General features: G+C 34.2%; 1 protein-coding gene across 3 annotated transcripts in view; it reads right to left on the bottom strand.

Annotated features, from left to right (window-relative positions):
- The window catches only part of LOC108971170 (discoidin domain-containing receptor 2), a 439012-nt gene that overhangs the window by 237461 nt on the left and 186189 nt on the right, over positions 1–15362 (bottom strand). For 2 of the 3 annotated variants that reach the window (XM_018937053.1, XM_018937070.1), the window contains exons 9-11: positions 12264–12425; positions 8261–8487; positions 7992–8136 (exon numbers count right to left, since the gene is read on the bottom strand). In XM_018937053.1, the coding sequence (XP_018792598.1) occupies positions 7992–8136; positions 8261–8487; positions 12264–12425 (534 nt within the window). The remainder of the gene's footprint in view (positions 1–7991; positions 8137–8260; positions 8488–12263; positions 12426–15362) is intronic. The other variant, XM_018937061.1, reaches the window with a different exon arrangement.

Raw genomic sequence — 15362 nt, 5'->3', positions numbered from 1 at the left:
CCAACAGAAAATATAGAAGGTATGGAAAACTGTGCCACAGAACTTCGAGTATTTGGAACAAGATATATCTATAACGGGTAGTGTCGACTTACTTTCTATTCAAAAAGAATTCTGGTAAGCGATACAAATATTTATAAAACCAACAAAAAAGGACAAGAAAACAAATGTTAACTTCGTTTGAGAACTTTACATACTGAAGTTTTCTTGATTTTGATCGGTCAGTTTATATGGCAGCTATATGAGTTCCGATCTGTATAACTTCTTCGGGGTAGTATTGTTTCCTTGAATAAAAATCCTACCCGATCATTTATATTGTATATATATAAATTTTTTGACAGTTCTAGGTGCTGGAAAATTAGTGGCAAACTTAATACAATATAAACTGTTTAGGGCATGAAAACGAAACTTATGAAAAAAATTTTCCAGTCTTCATTGCGTTTCTGGCTTTAAATACTCATACTTTTTTTGAAAAACATTTTGCTTTATCGGAACAAGTCGAGCCTGAACGCGTAAAAATTTCCACAAAAATCATTCAAATGGACTCGGCAGAGGTGTCGAGCTGTCTTGCCATTTCTCTAAAGCATTTTTTGACGATCTTCAAGTACCATATCTTGCACTTTTTTTTTAATATTTCCATCATTTGAAGAGCTCGAAGGTCGTCCAGAACGAGATATGTCTTCAAAGATATCCCGATGGTCTTTGATGGCTTCGTATCAGTCGAGTGCTTGTGTTATTGATAAAAATGAATCAACGTAAGACTTTTCTACCATTTTCAGGGATTCCGCACACAAATTCCGCAATTTGGTCAGAAATAAAAAATTCGAGATTAATTTTTCTCGATATATACCCACTTAAACAAACTGGTTGACAGATCGCGCTCATATTTGGCATTCTAATTAAGGGCAGTCTAACTAACCTAACAAAAGCTAAGCTTCAAAAACTAAAGCTGTGTCTTTCTTACCAAATTCTCTCTTGTAAGAATATGTTTCATAATGTTCAGTTTGATTTCAAGATCTTTAGAACGTTGAAGCAACTAAAGAGTTCACATGTAAATCTAGCAGTCTTTCAATTATTATAATAAAAATCTGTGGTAAAATACTATACGATAAGGGTTAAAAGAGAGCACATAAACAAAAAATCGAATTCTGAATGAATTCTTTTTCCAGTAAAATATATCAAATTATACTTCAACAATTTAAGTTACACTTTGACCAAGTTTAAGATAATGCTAACTGCAAACCGTCCTTTGTGGAAAGTAAATCAGTGTCATTTTAATCTTGCTTTATTCTACACTAGGCTTTACCCTTACAATCTGCCATTAATACGAGCAGTGTAATGAACGATAATGACAAAACTTTGATATACGCTAAGCATTCAATTTGTTTTTGTCACAAGTTTTGGGCCAAATGTACGCAAATACTCGGCTTTAATGCATAGTATGTAGAGAAATGCATAGAAGAAAGTTCGCATTGACGAGCGAGAGTGCTATTCATTATCATTCACACACATACACACATTCGCATTTGTGTTTGCATATAAATTTCTAACTGCAACTCAGTCTCAGTGCAGTTGCATTGTAAAATTTCAACTTATTTGTGATACAAGAGACTTATGCGCCTAAAACTAGGGAAAACTTTGCATATACATATGTGAGCATGTGGAAAATACTTGAGATGGAATTAGTTTATGCTAGTGTGTGTAAATGCGACTATTCAATAACTTTAAGAAGTTATTGGCATATTCATATATACCTACAGACATATGCATATATACATATATGGAATTATATGTAATAGAGGAATATACTAAATATACAAAAGCCAGACAGGCTTTACTATATACTTTATTGCATATATGAGTATGTACATATTTTATAAAACTTAATTAAACACTTTCTTTGAATTTATTGCTTAAATTAATTGTTCACACATTTTGAATGAGAACATACTTTTTTGTGTATGGGTTAGATTTGACAAAAAGTTAATATAGTTTTTGATAACAATTAATTATCAAATTTCTTTAGTTATATTTAAGCAGAGAATACAATTACTTTTGAATCAAAAGTCATAATCTTATATATTAAAATTCTATGCAATTTTAAGCGAAGAGCTGATCTAAGCAGTATTATATATGAAAATACAAACAYCGGTGGAACATTTTTCTTTATAGTCGTAGAAAATTGAGGTTTGCTTATGAAAATAAATGAACTGTTGCATTGGACCTTTTTGTCTTGAAATAAGTGAGTAATCATATGTTTGAGCTAGCAGTTAGATGATATAAATACTTTAATCTCGCATTTTTCCCAAGCAATAAGGTAGTTAGATTAGAAATTTTGACGTAAGGACGTTTTAACATGTAGCTAAGTTGAGGTCCTATTTTCATATAAAACAAATATAAAAAAAAAAAATTACCAAACATACAAATTCTTTATGCCGTTTATATCAATTGACTAGAATTTTAAGTAGGCGCAAAAGCAGTGTAGGCTTGATTCAAGTAGCTTTCTTCAACAATCTGAAAAACTTTCTCGGAAATTTTGGAAAATTTGCCTAGGAAAATGATCCATCTTAAATTTCGTGTGAATGTCTTGTCAAATGGAAAAATTTTTCTTACAACGACATGATTTTGATTATTCCGTCTCTAAGGCAGTTATATGCGATAAACTTTCCGATAATGGCGGTTTCGAAACATGGAGATCGATGTCTCAAAAATTGATGGGAAATTTAGGTTGTATGAATGTACCAAGTAGGAAATATGGAAAATTAATATATAAGGCAAATTAACTGTTATGCACCAAATAAATAAACATAAAAAAATCGTTTGGTATTCGTCATGAATGCATTTATTTGTAAGGAATTGGACCGAATAGTTGATTTCGAATTTTCACAGGGCGACGATCCCTTAAATAATTTATTAATATTTACAGTAATAAAATTGGAGTACATGTGTTTCAAATGAATGTATGGTAAGAGTGGAGTGCATATTAGACSACATAATGCAGCGTTACCTTAGTTTTATATCTAACCTTATATAATATTGCAATAACATTCAGTTTTTCTCATTGATTTTTTAAGAGGTAGTGGTAGATATTAYAACTTTTAGCTCGACAAGGATTTTAACAATATGTGCAGCCCACTCCCCATAACTTTAGCGGAGAAAAAAAGAGAAAATGATTGCGATGTAGTACTTAATAGAATGGAATTTGAACTAGCGTCGAGTTATTTTATGATTAGTCGGATATGGGTGTCTGGCCACAGTGGTATTACAGAAAACTTAATAGAAACGTGTACGAGCTCTGTATGCATCTTGTCGTTCACTACTAGACTGTTGAGCCTTAGACCAGCTCAACAAGCGTTTCGTCCACTATTTATATCTATGTAGTTTCAAGAACCCACTGACTATTAGTTCCCAGTAAAGGTCACATTTCAATGATTGCAGTAGTTCTAAATGGACACAAGCTGCATTAGCGATTTGAAAGAAAATGAGATCAAATCATCTCTACATTTTTTCCTCAAATGCTCAGCTTTTGATATATCAAAATCAAAATAAAAACAACTTGGATTTCATACCTTTAGACATATAGGTAAAATAGCGGAAATAGTAATAAAACATCTGAGCAAATTTGTAATAAGTTCAGTGCAGTTTTGCCCATAGCTGATATCCTACTACAGGAGCTACTAAGAAGACAGTAACCAACAGACGTGAAATCAATAGCATATGTGAACGATCTTATGGTGGTAGCAGTGACTAAAGAACTAGTCGATATGAGAAATAAATGAAATTAGTCTTTAAACGGTCTGATCTGGAAGAACGAATAAAGCCCTTTATAGGGAGTGCGAGATTACTACACAGCTAAAATATCTTAKARTAATATTGTATTCCAAATTAAAATKTAAGGAAAGCCTGGCGGATACTTCCGGTAAGCAAACAAAGTTTATAATATTCTATCGAGAATGATAGCCAATAAAGGCTGGGTGTGTGCCAGCCGGCGATTTTTAATAACGAGAGCACCACAATGTGGCAGTAGCGGTGGAATTCCTCATCCARAGGGCGCTGGACCCACAAACTTAAACTGGGTATCAACTTCTGAATAGAAAAACGACAAGGTGTGCTGGTTTTCTATCAAAATATTATACAGAAGCTACTTTTACAGATTCCACAAAGGCAGTAGTCCGAACTGTCCGACGTGTACAGAGTATATAGAAGACTCTGAACATATATTATTAAATTGCCCTCGATTTTTAAATACAAGGGAAAAATTTAAATCCACACTGGTTGCTAGTTTTACGGTCGATAAGTTAACGACTGATAAATGGTAAGTTGTTAGTGAAAAGTCAGCATTCGTAATAAAAAAAAAAACTGATAGATTAGAGGTCCGTCAGTCCGCGCAATAGAGGAGACCTTAACCGGTGGTTCCGTGGAAAGTCTTGAGTTGGGAGTAGGTTAGGTTTAGTGGATTAAAGTTCCACACTTCGGTTTTCGATGCTTCATAGTGCTAAAAAAGGCTTTTTTCGTATGGCTTCGCAAAGGACTGTAAGTAACAGTCTAAGTGTAATTCTCAAACTTGTTGAGACAAAAGATTCGTTTCGTATTTGTGATAAGAAAGTCTTTTCAAAATGTCCTTCTACATAGTTACAGCACATATTATACCCGTTGAAAACTAAAAAAAAATTAAATAATAGCAAAGCCACTGTGAACAAAACCAAATAAACCGAAAAAGAGAGTCTTCCATTGTGACTGGCGCCAAAAACAATCAGTCACTGGAGRCCGCATACAAGTGAATAAAATGGTTAATTGAGCAGAACATGAACATGTCCAGTTGGGTACTGCCAGCGCATGCATACATGCGAGCTTAATGAATGAAAAACTGCAACAAGCACAACAACAATAGCTGAATGCAGCAACTTTTATGCAATGGACAACAATGCATTCAAAAGCGACTGGCAAAGTCATTTTCGGAATATGATTTTTGTGCGCATTTCAGCTGTCACCCACGAACAGGCGGTAGTGGGGTTTATGATATGCGCCCCAAGGGAAATGCTGWCGCGAGCAAGCAGGCGAACAACGGTTAGCAGGATAGCAGGATACAAAAGTAAGACGGAAAATGTGGCCACTGCGATAAGAGTTCGAACATTAGAATTCATTAACGCYAGCAAGGTAAGTGACAATGCGAATAAAAGCGTGGAGATAGTGAGAGAGAGTGAGAAAGAGAGGGAGAATGTTGATATTCGCGGAAAATGGAAAATTACTGCGGGCGCGCTGTAGTGCTGAATCCATGGAGTTGGAGTACGCGGCATGGAGCTTCAGTTCGAGTTCGAGCTTTCAATGGAATTATGACAGAAAGGTGAAGGCGAGCGCAAAAACAAAACAAAAAAAAAAAAAAAACAACAATGCAATAATAGCTGTTCGTGGGCAAGCGACGCTAACGCGCAGTTGACAGTAGCAAGTTGTTCAATTAAGCGCGTACATGTTGCATGTCGCATGTCGTATGTTGTTGCAAATGCAAACTGCTAACTACATACAACTACAATAAAAGTGTCAACAACCTGCGGATTTTTTTCCCCCGACCTCGCTCGCTTGTTTGCTAGTTTAGCACACATTGCTGTGGCGCTCGCCCGTTTTTGCTCCCTCTTGGCGYACGCTTTGCTCACCTGCTGTTTAGTGTCGGTTATGCCCAGCGCTTTCGATGATGTTAACCGTTGATGACGGAAATGACAGCGCTAATGTTTTTGGATGATTTTCTTTCTGTTGGTTTTCAGCTGTTGTTGTTTTACTTTTGTTRTTGTTGTTTTACTGTTGTTGCTATGCTGTTTTTTTTTGGCATATGTATGTTTGTATGCTTGTGAAAATGCAAAAATGTCCCAAATGTAGCGCTGTCCGAACGGGGGGAGCAGCACGTTGCATGTTGGCCCAAATTACAACGTACATAAAATTGCTCCCGTGTGACCGCCACTACAGCCTGTTCGCTGGCAATAAGTGAATATGTGTGCAGGTATGTATTGTGTGTTTATTGCCTTACACGTCCTGTCAGCAGCACTGGTGTCATGTGATGACAAATGAAATTCACCGAAAAACTACATGCAATGATGATGACAATAATAACAACAAAAACAATAATAACATCGAGATTTTTTCGGCAAATTTTAGTAACTCTAACGGTTTTTAGCTTTTAGTTGTTGACGTCATATTACGATTGTACGAGATAGCTGCTAGATAGGCAACGCAAACATATATTATAAATATATACTAATATCTATGGACATACTAATACACAAACATACTAATATCACACATATAAACTAACATAAATACACACATACTAATACACATGTACAAATAAACACTCATACATTTATGCTGAAAAACATAGGTTGATAGTTGCGCTCTCAGCCACACGTGCACCTGGCTTACATGCTGCTAATTGAAAAGCTAGTTTGCCCTAACAACAAAAATGCGCATTTTCAAATAATATTTTACTGCTATTTGTTATATTATTTATTGTCTATGCTGACAAATTACTTTTCAGTTGTTGAATTTCTAATGCATTGCATTTGAATGTGACTTTCCGTCAATTGATTAGTTGCGCCATGTTACATAATGTCTTTGATAGTTTTCTTTCCAAATCATGTGACCTCAATAATTATGGTTTTTGAATAAATATGCCTAATTTTAGATAGATGGAAGGGAAAGAAGCGCTGATTTTAGACTAAAATAAGCAAAAAAAAAAAAACAATTACATCAGCTCCACCGAAGCGTTAATACTCTGCACAGACGAATTTCTTTCAGAACTACTACGTGCAGTATTGTATGGCATTTCATCATGGAAAGACTTACGCCTGAACTTTCATAAATCGTTCAACTTTATTACGATAATTACGAAAATTCCATTTCTGTCAAGAAAATGTTTCGTGCATTTCGCTCAACATAACCGGCCTACTGAGCGTACTATTAGCCACACTATTATCCACTTGAAAACCCAGCATTTATTACTGGATAGACCGCGCACAACACGCAGAGAATATAGTAGTAGTACGCGAAGACCGATACCTTAAAGTGAAAACGTAAAAAAAAAAAAACAAAAAAACAGCTTGTGCTGAAGGCTTGAGTTTCCCAAGCGACATTGCCTCACCCTATGGACTCTTGAAAAATTCGAAGAAGTTCCGAAGTTTTCGAAATAAATTTTGTTCAGCGATGAGGCTTATTTCTGATTCAAAGGGTACATCATGAAGCAAACAAGTTAACAATCATCGGAATGGAGTGAAAAACGAGCCGAAACCAAATAAACACGCAAAATCCGCTCCAAAATCAAGGTGATACTCATTGTTTTTTTTTTTGCAACATTCGTGATGGTCAATAAGAAGTGCTTTTTGAACATGTTGAAGCATTTGCGTGAGAACATCTGTCGAAAACGGTCGGAATTGTGGAAGAAAAATTCATGGATTCTATACGATGATAATATTCCATAGCATAGAGGCACGATTGTGACCGAATCATTTAATGTCAAAAACACAATGAATACCATCGATCAACCATCGCATTTCCCCAGATATCGTTTGGTTTGATTTTTGTTGTTCCTTAAACTGAAACTGATAAAACAAAATTCGCTAAAGGAGCTGAAGGACATCCTAATAGTGCTTATGAAAACTGTTTCAAGGACTGGAAAAATCATAAGTGTATTATATGTGGTGGTGATTATTTTGAAGGCGGCAAAATAGATATTGATGAATAATTAAATATTTTGGCTTTAATATTTCATGATTTTGTGGTTCGAAAAAAAAAAAATAATAATAATAATAATTTGACCCAACCGATAAACTAACTTGCAATAAACTTCTAGGAAAATGTGTTTAGTACTTTTTACTATGACGAACCAACCAATTATATTCACCGAAAAACATGTTCATCAACGTTTTAAGCATTTCTTTTAACATGCCCATAGACATTTGCCGATATGTACGAGCATAACATAAAAATATAATAAGCAATTTGCATACCTGTGTAGTCCGGTGTGACATGTTGCCGTTGCATGTCATTCATGGAGCAACCGCTCGCTGCACTCGTGTACATATTCACATTGAACGGTTCATGGTAGAGGCTGCTCTTGTCAATCGACTCCGTGTCATTGTCCATAGTGACGGCCTGCGAAAGCATAATAAACACGTTGATGGAATGTGTTGGTCATGTAAAAATTATATTAAAAATAACACCAAAAACAAAGAGAATATGAAAAAAATATTTGCTGAAAATTACAACACCAACTCACCTTCATGCCATTGCAATTGAGCCGCTTGTCGGCGCCACCAAGCGTATCCGGGTTGAAGTTGTGTTGGAATGCATCGAGCACATTGCCGCCACGACCGCGTTTATTACGTATAACGATTAAGAGTATGACCACAACGAGCACCAATATGATGGCCACCAATACGGCGAAAATGAAGCCAATCAAACTGTTCTCCGGTTCAGGATGGTCTATGGGTTTGGGTGAAATCACTAATGAGTAAAGGCAAATATGGAAAACCGACTATTAGATAGTAAAGAATTTGGAAAATAAAGTGAAATTTTGTAAAATAAAAGTTGTTGTGCTTGTTAAGACCTTATACTGTGTTTATAGCAAAAATTAAATCTGTCGTTTGAAATTACTACTTTTTAGGTCTTAAGCAATTCACAACTTCAGCGTATTTTATTTTTAAACGCTAAAAATTATTTCTCATATTCGAAAATCTTTTCGCCTGCTTGTAAATTATTTTTCCTCTAACTTCATATTTCCAAAAGCATATCAACACTACTTAACATTTCTATATAGTTCTCAAGCAAAGTGAGTGCTCATAATATTTCTTCCGTATAATCCTTGTATCCGTAGCAGAGTAGCTATGTTAAATATGTAGCGGCATGTTTGCGGTCTTCAGTTGTAGTGCGCGTTGGTTGGAAATGCAATTTAATAGAAATGAAAATGGATATGACACGGCGGAAAAGTGTGAAGTGGAGATTCGAAAAGAAGCGCTAAGCCCGCAGAATGATTTGTACATTTTTAATATGCCACTGGTTTATATAAAAATGTTGATTGCGGTTGGCTTAAAGAAGTCAAGAATTTATTACAATGTGTACTAACGCAAGGCAGGCGCTTGGAGGGCTTGTTAGATTTGAGATTTCTGGGAATACCACAGGTACTCTTTAGTTTGCATTTTAGTTTAGATTGCATTTTTGTAGACGATTTTGAAATCTAAAACTCTGGCTAACTCGTATTTTTATTTTTGTTAATACAAACACAGATTTAAAGTACAAAAGAATTACTTAAATCGAGTTTATTGTTGATTTTCATGTTTAGCATAGACTCTGTCCTCAACACAGGGTTTAACATTTAATGAGTAAAATTTCTTTTTTTTTAAACAAGAAGTTCTGCATTAAAAATTCTTTAACCAGAATTTATGGCTCATTCTAGTGTTAAGCATTAAACTCTACTCTCTAACTCAGTGCTTATCATTTATGAACTTAAATTAGTTTGTTAGTAAAAAAGACTACCGCCTAGAAAAATTTTTAACTCGAGTTTATTACATATTTTTTTATATTTTCTTTTTAGCATAAACTCTGCTCTCAAACATAAAGTTTGTCATTTCACAAGTAAAATTTGTTTTTTAATAAGCAAGAACCTCCTCCTAAAATAGTCTTTAACTGGAGTTTAATGGTCGTACTGGTATCAAACACTCGAACACACAATTTATCATAAACTAACTAAAATTTGTTTGTTAAAAAAATTCCTTTAAATCGAGTTTATTGGCCACACAAAGAGTTTATCGTTTCAGAAGTACAATTTTTATTTTTATAAAAAAACACTTCTCCATTAATAATACTTAACTCGAGTTTATTGACCAGTGTGGTGTTTAGTATTATTATTATTGATAATTTTGAAGCATTAAACTTTTCCCTTAAACACAGCACTTATCATTTTATAACTAAAATTAGTTTGCTAACAAAAACGACTTCCGCCCAAAATGTTCTTTAACTCGAGTTAATTTGTAATTTGGTCTTTAGCATAAACTTTAATATCAAGAATAACGTTTACCATTTTACAAGAAAAATTTGTTAGTTAGCAAAGACTTCTCTCAAAAAATCTTTAACGCGAGTTTATTTATAATTTTAGTGTTTAGCATTAAAAACTACTCTCAAACACAGAACTTATTGTTTTACGTTTAAAATGCGCTATTTACTATTAAACACCTAATACAAACAAAATTTTTGGCTTCAAATTGGTTTAACTATTGATCATTTTGGGGTTTAGCATTAAATGTTACTTTCAAATACAAGGTTTATTACCCAAATTGTTTATGAACTTTTTTCGACCAATAATTTTTCGGCCTTTATAGAGACCTTATAACCTAGGTTTATACAAGGTTTTGAAAAAAAAAGCTGGCTATACTAATGGAAATTTGGAAGCACATAATTTTATAATAATTTCACATTTCATAATTTAAAATATATAGTAAAAACTAATGCCCAACACTAAAAAAATCTTAATAATTTCAACGAGAACACATACTTGTTCCTAACCAATCTTAAAACTCGTGTTTAAAACCAAACACGGACAATTGAGCTCGAATAGGAAATCAAAAGAGGTTACTAAAACTCCAATTTGAGACAAAAGAATTTTTTTAATTTTGTTTTTTTTTTTTTTTTTTTGAAAGGTGATTTTCGTGCTTTGGTGCACCATTTTCGGCGTGAAAATAATATGATTTGAGTATTCTGTGTCGTTTGTGTTTTGGATCTGAAACCGCCGATATTATGAGAGAATAACTCTTGTTTACTTCAACCATAAGATAAATAGATGAGAATTGCACCGCGACCTAAGATCTATTGTGTCTGGAAATGTACGATGTCATACTTTATAGGCTCTTCGCGACTTTAAACGCAAAAACTCGACTGATATCTTTTCGCAACCACCGTTTTCGCCTGATTTGGCTCCGTGCGACTTCTCAAACTCAAAAGGCCAATGCGGTGACATTGTTTTGACACCACTGATGATATAAAAGCAGAATAAAAGCATGTCTGTTTTGACACCACTGATGATATGATGATGTCTTGAAATCAATAACGGACATTAAGTATACCGACTGAAACAAGCTTTGATAAAAGTGAGTTTTGCCGTAAGGGCCTTTGAAAGCGATGAAGTTGATTTGATAGAATAAATAAGGAATTTACATTTTATAAAAAAATTTACTTAACTTTCTGCTCACATTGGTATATGTGTATGGGTAGATGATCAAAAGAAAATAACAGTGGAAATATCTAAGAGTAATTTAAATATATTTTTCTCCTGCTGAGGAGCTTCAGCTTTCATGGGCTCTCATATAATTGAAACAGGGTTTGAGATTTCCACCAATGATAAAAATACTCTTCGAATGTAAGATCCATATGATTTTTCGGTGATGGAGGTCATTGAGCGCTTTCTGCTAAAATCGAAAGCATTTGGTTGCATTCAGAAAAAACGGGTAATGGAGTTAGAGAACATACATATCTTCGAAATATCTAGTCTATCATAGAGAGTTTATTTGCGAGCTTTTGAAAGATTAAATATGGTACTTCGGAAAGGGAAAAGCTAGTGAAGGATTTAAAAAAGTAGTATTTTCAAAGGAAAAAATGGAAAAATGTAATCTCTTGAGTATAAAGTTTAATATTAAATTCACGAAAGAAAGGCTAGAAGAAGTATACCAATCATTAATTTAACGAATCTAAAATTTGCTTAAGATGGTTGGAAAAAGTCTAATTAAAAAAAACCTATACTATGAGTAACTGAAATTTGTGGCAAAGTTTCGAAACAGTTACATGAATTTGTGGCGTCCAGTCTTTAGCTGAGTGTATCTAGTAGAGGTAAATCTACTACCTGAGTTAAAATCTGTCAGCGATTCCTTTTCGGTTTAAATGTGTTAAAAACCCCTCATTTCCAATAACGGAAAGCCGACTCTGTACAACGCAAATCTTCTCATCGCTGCTGTAAAAATTTATTTAATATACGAGCACATTTTATGTGCCACAGGAATAGAAATGTCTATTGCTGCCACACGCAAAATAAGAGAGCGATTTCAAAACTGCAAGTGCTAGCTTAAGTGTAATGCACATCAAAACGTCTAAATGTGGCAGTGATTTTGATTTCGAAATCATTTTTATGCGCACAAAATGTTCCACTGAATGAAGTTGCATTTTCTGACAGTGTTAGCGTGTTGTGTTAAGAAAAAATAAATTTAAGTAACGGAGTGTGAAGAAAAATCACTTACCCAATGGTGTTTGCGGTTGACTGCGTTCACCAAATTTTCCGTTAATGACGCGCTCCACTTCATCACGCTGAAACGGATACTCGGCATTATCTTGCGGTGTTGCACCCGCAGCAATCGTACCACCAGCGAAATCTTCGTCGGTGAAATTGCCAACAATGGGTGCTGGAAGTAGAAGAGAAATACGAATGAAAGGTGTGAAAAAATACAAAAAATTAAGACGAAATATAGCGAAGTCGCCAGAATTTATTAAGGGTTATATTAATTTCTTTTCCTTTAGATATATTATTACTGTACAAAAAAAATTTTTAATAAAATTTGAACTTTCATTAGTCGAGACTTCGAGATACGCAAATAAGGTTACAGTAAAAGTTACCAGTATTAAAGCTGTTTGATGTCCGAAACTTTTTTTCTGCGTAGATTCAATTTAATATTTCGGAATTGGGCATCCTTAATGTTGAATTCTGGCAACATTATCATAAAACATTTTTGATGTTATACTATACATACTCAGAACGTTTTGACATACAAATGCTATTTGTGTTGATTACAGTAGATTAAAATATTCATTTCGACAAAAAAATATAATTAAACTGAAAACATTTTGCGTGAATATTTTTTACAACGTTCGACTTGGACTGATATTTGACTGTAAGAAAACTTGTTTACGTTGAATCTCAGAAAATTGCTAAATCGCTTCACAAAAGGCTCGTGTCGATTGGTCGAGCAAAATACCTTAAAAGACGATAGAGGTGCTCGGAAACACGTCTATAACATCGTGACGGATGATAAACTAAACTCTACACAACAGCTTTTACAATAACAAGGCAAATAACAAAGGTTACCAGAAGTTAAAAAATAACAAGCTATAAAGAAGTGATACTAAACTCGACCACGAACACTGACTTCTTAAGAAGTATTGTCTTATTAAATTCTACAACTTTTAGAAGTTTGTCCTAAATTTTCAAGTTGATCCGAATAGTTTCGGAGATATAGCTAGACTAAGTGTGCCGTCTTTAAACGCTTTTATTTAGAAACTGTACTTCTGAAGTCGGTTAGCAATCTTCATAAAATTTTACACAGGTCTTTGAGATACAATTCTTATTGCCCTGAACGAACGATTTTTATCGATGACAACTATTTGGAAAAGAAAAAACTAAATTTCGCGAAATTTTTTTTCTTCGTCCAACTTCTAAGTTTAGGTTTTAACTGAAACACGTCTTTTTCCCTTTAGATGGGGGCGAGGGCGCATCTTTCTTCCGAGAGGTCACCGGAAATGGCGTCGCATTGAACGAGCTTAATATATTTTTTTTTTCCAAAAATTTCAGGATTCTTTGCTTTTCTATGAGAACTCATTTATTATCTTAACAAGTTGCTCTACTTAAAACTATATTTATTTTACACATTTAACATTCGAGTGAGGATAATCCAATATATTATATATGCAAAATATTTAAAGTAAAATCTGTATTTAATTAACAGGTTTCAAGGTTTAACCATCAATATTATACTTTTTTAAGCATATTTCGATCGATATGGTATTGTTAAAAACACGTAGACTCAATAGGATGTAAATAGTTGTAGTTTTTTACGGAATGGACTGTATCCATATCAAATTGATATGTTTGAGTCTCCTAAGTGTCACCTCTTTCAATCAATATTTGAGACACTCTAGTACGAACAACGTTTGAAAAGCTTAATCATCATAGAAGCTAGACCGAAAGAAGTGAAGAGCTCGCATGTTAAGGAGCAGAATCCAGAGTAAGAAGATATTAGGGAATTAGCATGCCTACAGTACAGGCAGGCTTTTAGATTCTATTCTGCATGCCACTGTGTCATGACTAGGCTCCTTCCAGCACACAAAGAACTTGGTAAGATATTGATGGAGTCTATAAAAATGTGCCATCGTAAGCGGCTTGAAAACGACGCGAATTGGTTGGAATCACGGAATGGCACAAGGTGCTTTTTCGACAAACCTTTTTAGCTATCCAAGTAGGCTCATTCGTTGTTCCACGAATTTCACGCTGATTATCTAACCTAACAGATAGTATATACAAATTTGTTTATAAGAATTGATGACTTGATGAAATAGTAACTGTAAACAAAAGATACCGATACAGAAGAGAGTTTTATTGTGGCTCTGCAATATGTCATTATATTTTACATGGTCTTTGTGTGATGAAAGATGTTGGAAAATACTACACTTGCTAAGAAACTTAAAAGTTTTCCACGAAGAGTGCTTATTAGAATGTGTCGTGCAGTAAAGACGTTAAAGTTGCTACTAAACTAAAGGTGCCCAGATTGTTTTTGGACACTAAAACCCCCGTTCGCTTTGATTTCATATTGGAGCCATACAGTCACCGAACCAGTGAATTTCGTTACGAATATGTCAAAGCTTGGGGGAAGGTTGGTGAATTCACTGATGCTTGATGCCAATAAAAAATATCTAACCTCACTATCAACGACATTAGTTTATTTATGGATAACATTAGTTTGAGTAACAGGTCATAGGTAACTGCAAAGCTGATACTTTGGTGACGAAGGAGTGTTACTATAGGTGGAGCAAGGCTTTGCTTGAGCTTGATTAGCGATTCGTAATTATGCCGGCTCGTGCCGACACAAATTTCTTCTCAACCTAAGTTAAAGGTAAGAAAACCAGCAAGTTTAGTGATAAAAGCTCCTAAGCTAGTTGCGGGCGCTGCCTGAAGGCCACAATCTTTCACAAAAATTGTTTATCTTAACTGAAGCGTTTATTTAGCACCACCACTTAACTTAACCCATTATTTCCCAAGGGTAAAAATAAATGCATATTTTATGGTTTTATTGTTTCTTACGTTTAAAAATACATAAAAAAAGAGAAAATTATTAAAAAAAAAATATTGGTTAATTATTTTTCATTCTGTGAAATGTTGCACCTACGCAACGTTGGGATTACTGAACTTATATTATACAAGCAAGTCATAAAAATACATTTAAAATATTTCACTTACGCTAATACTATAGCGATTAGCGTGAGTGAAATATTTTAAAACAATCAGCATGAAGATGTATTTGACATTTTTTACACATATAAATTGTTGTACTTTTACACTGTCTGCATCT

Source organism: Bactrocera latifrons, unplaced genomic scaffold (assembly GCF_001853355.1).
Source record: "Bactrocera latifrons isolate USDA-ARS-PBARC rearing strain unplaced genomic scaffold, ASM185335v1 scaffold_108, whole genome shotgun sequence".
Taxonomy (NCBI): domain Eukaryota; kingdom Metazoa; phylum Arthropoda; class Insecta; order Diptera; family Tephritidae; genus Bactrocera; species Bactrocera latifrons.
This window is presented reverse-complemented; position numbering and strand designations above follow the sequence as displayed.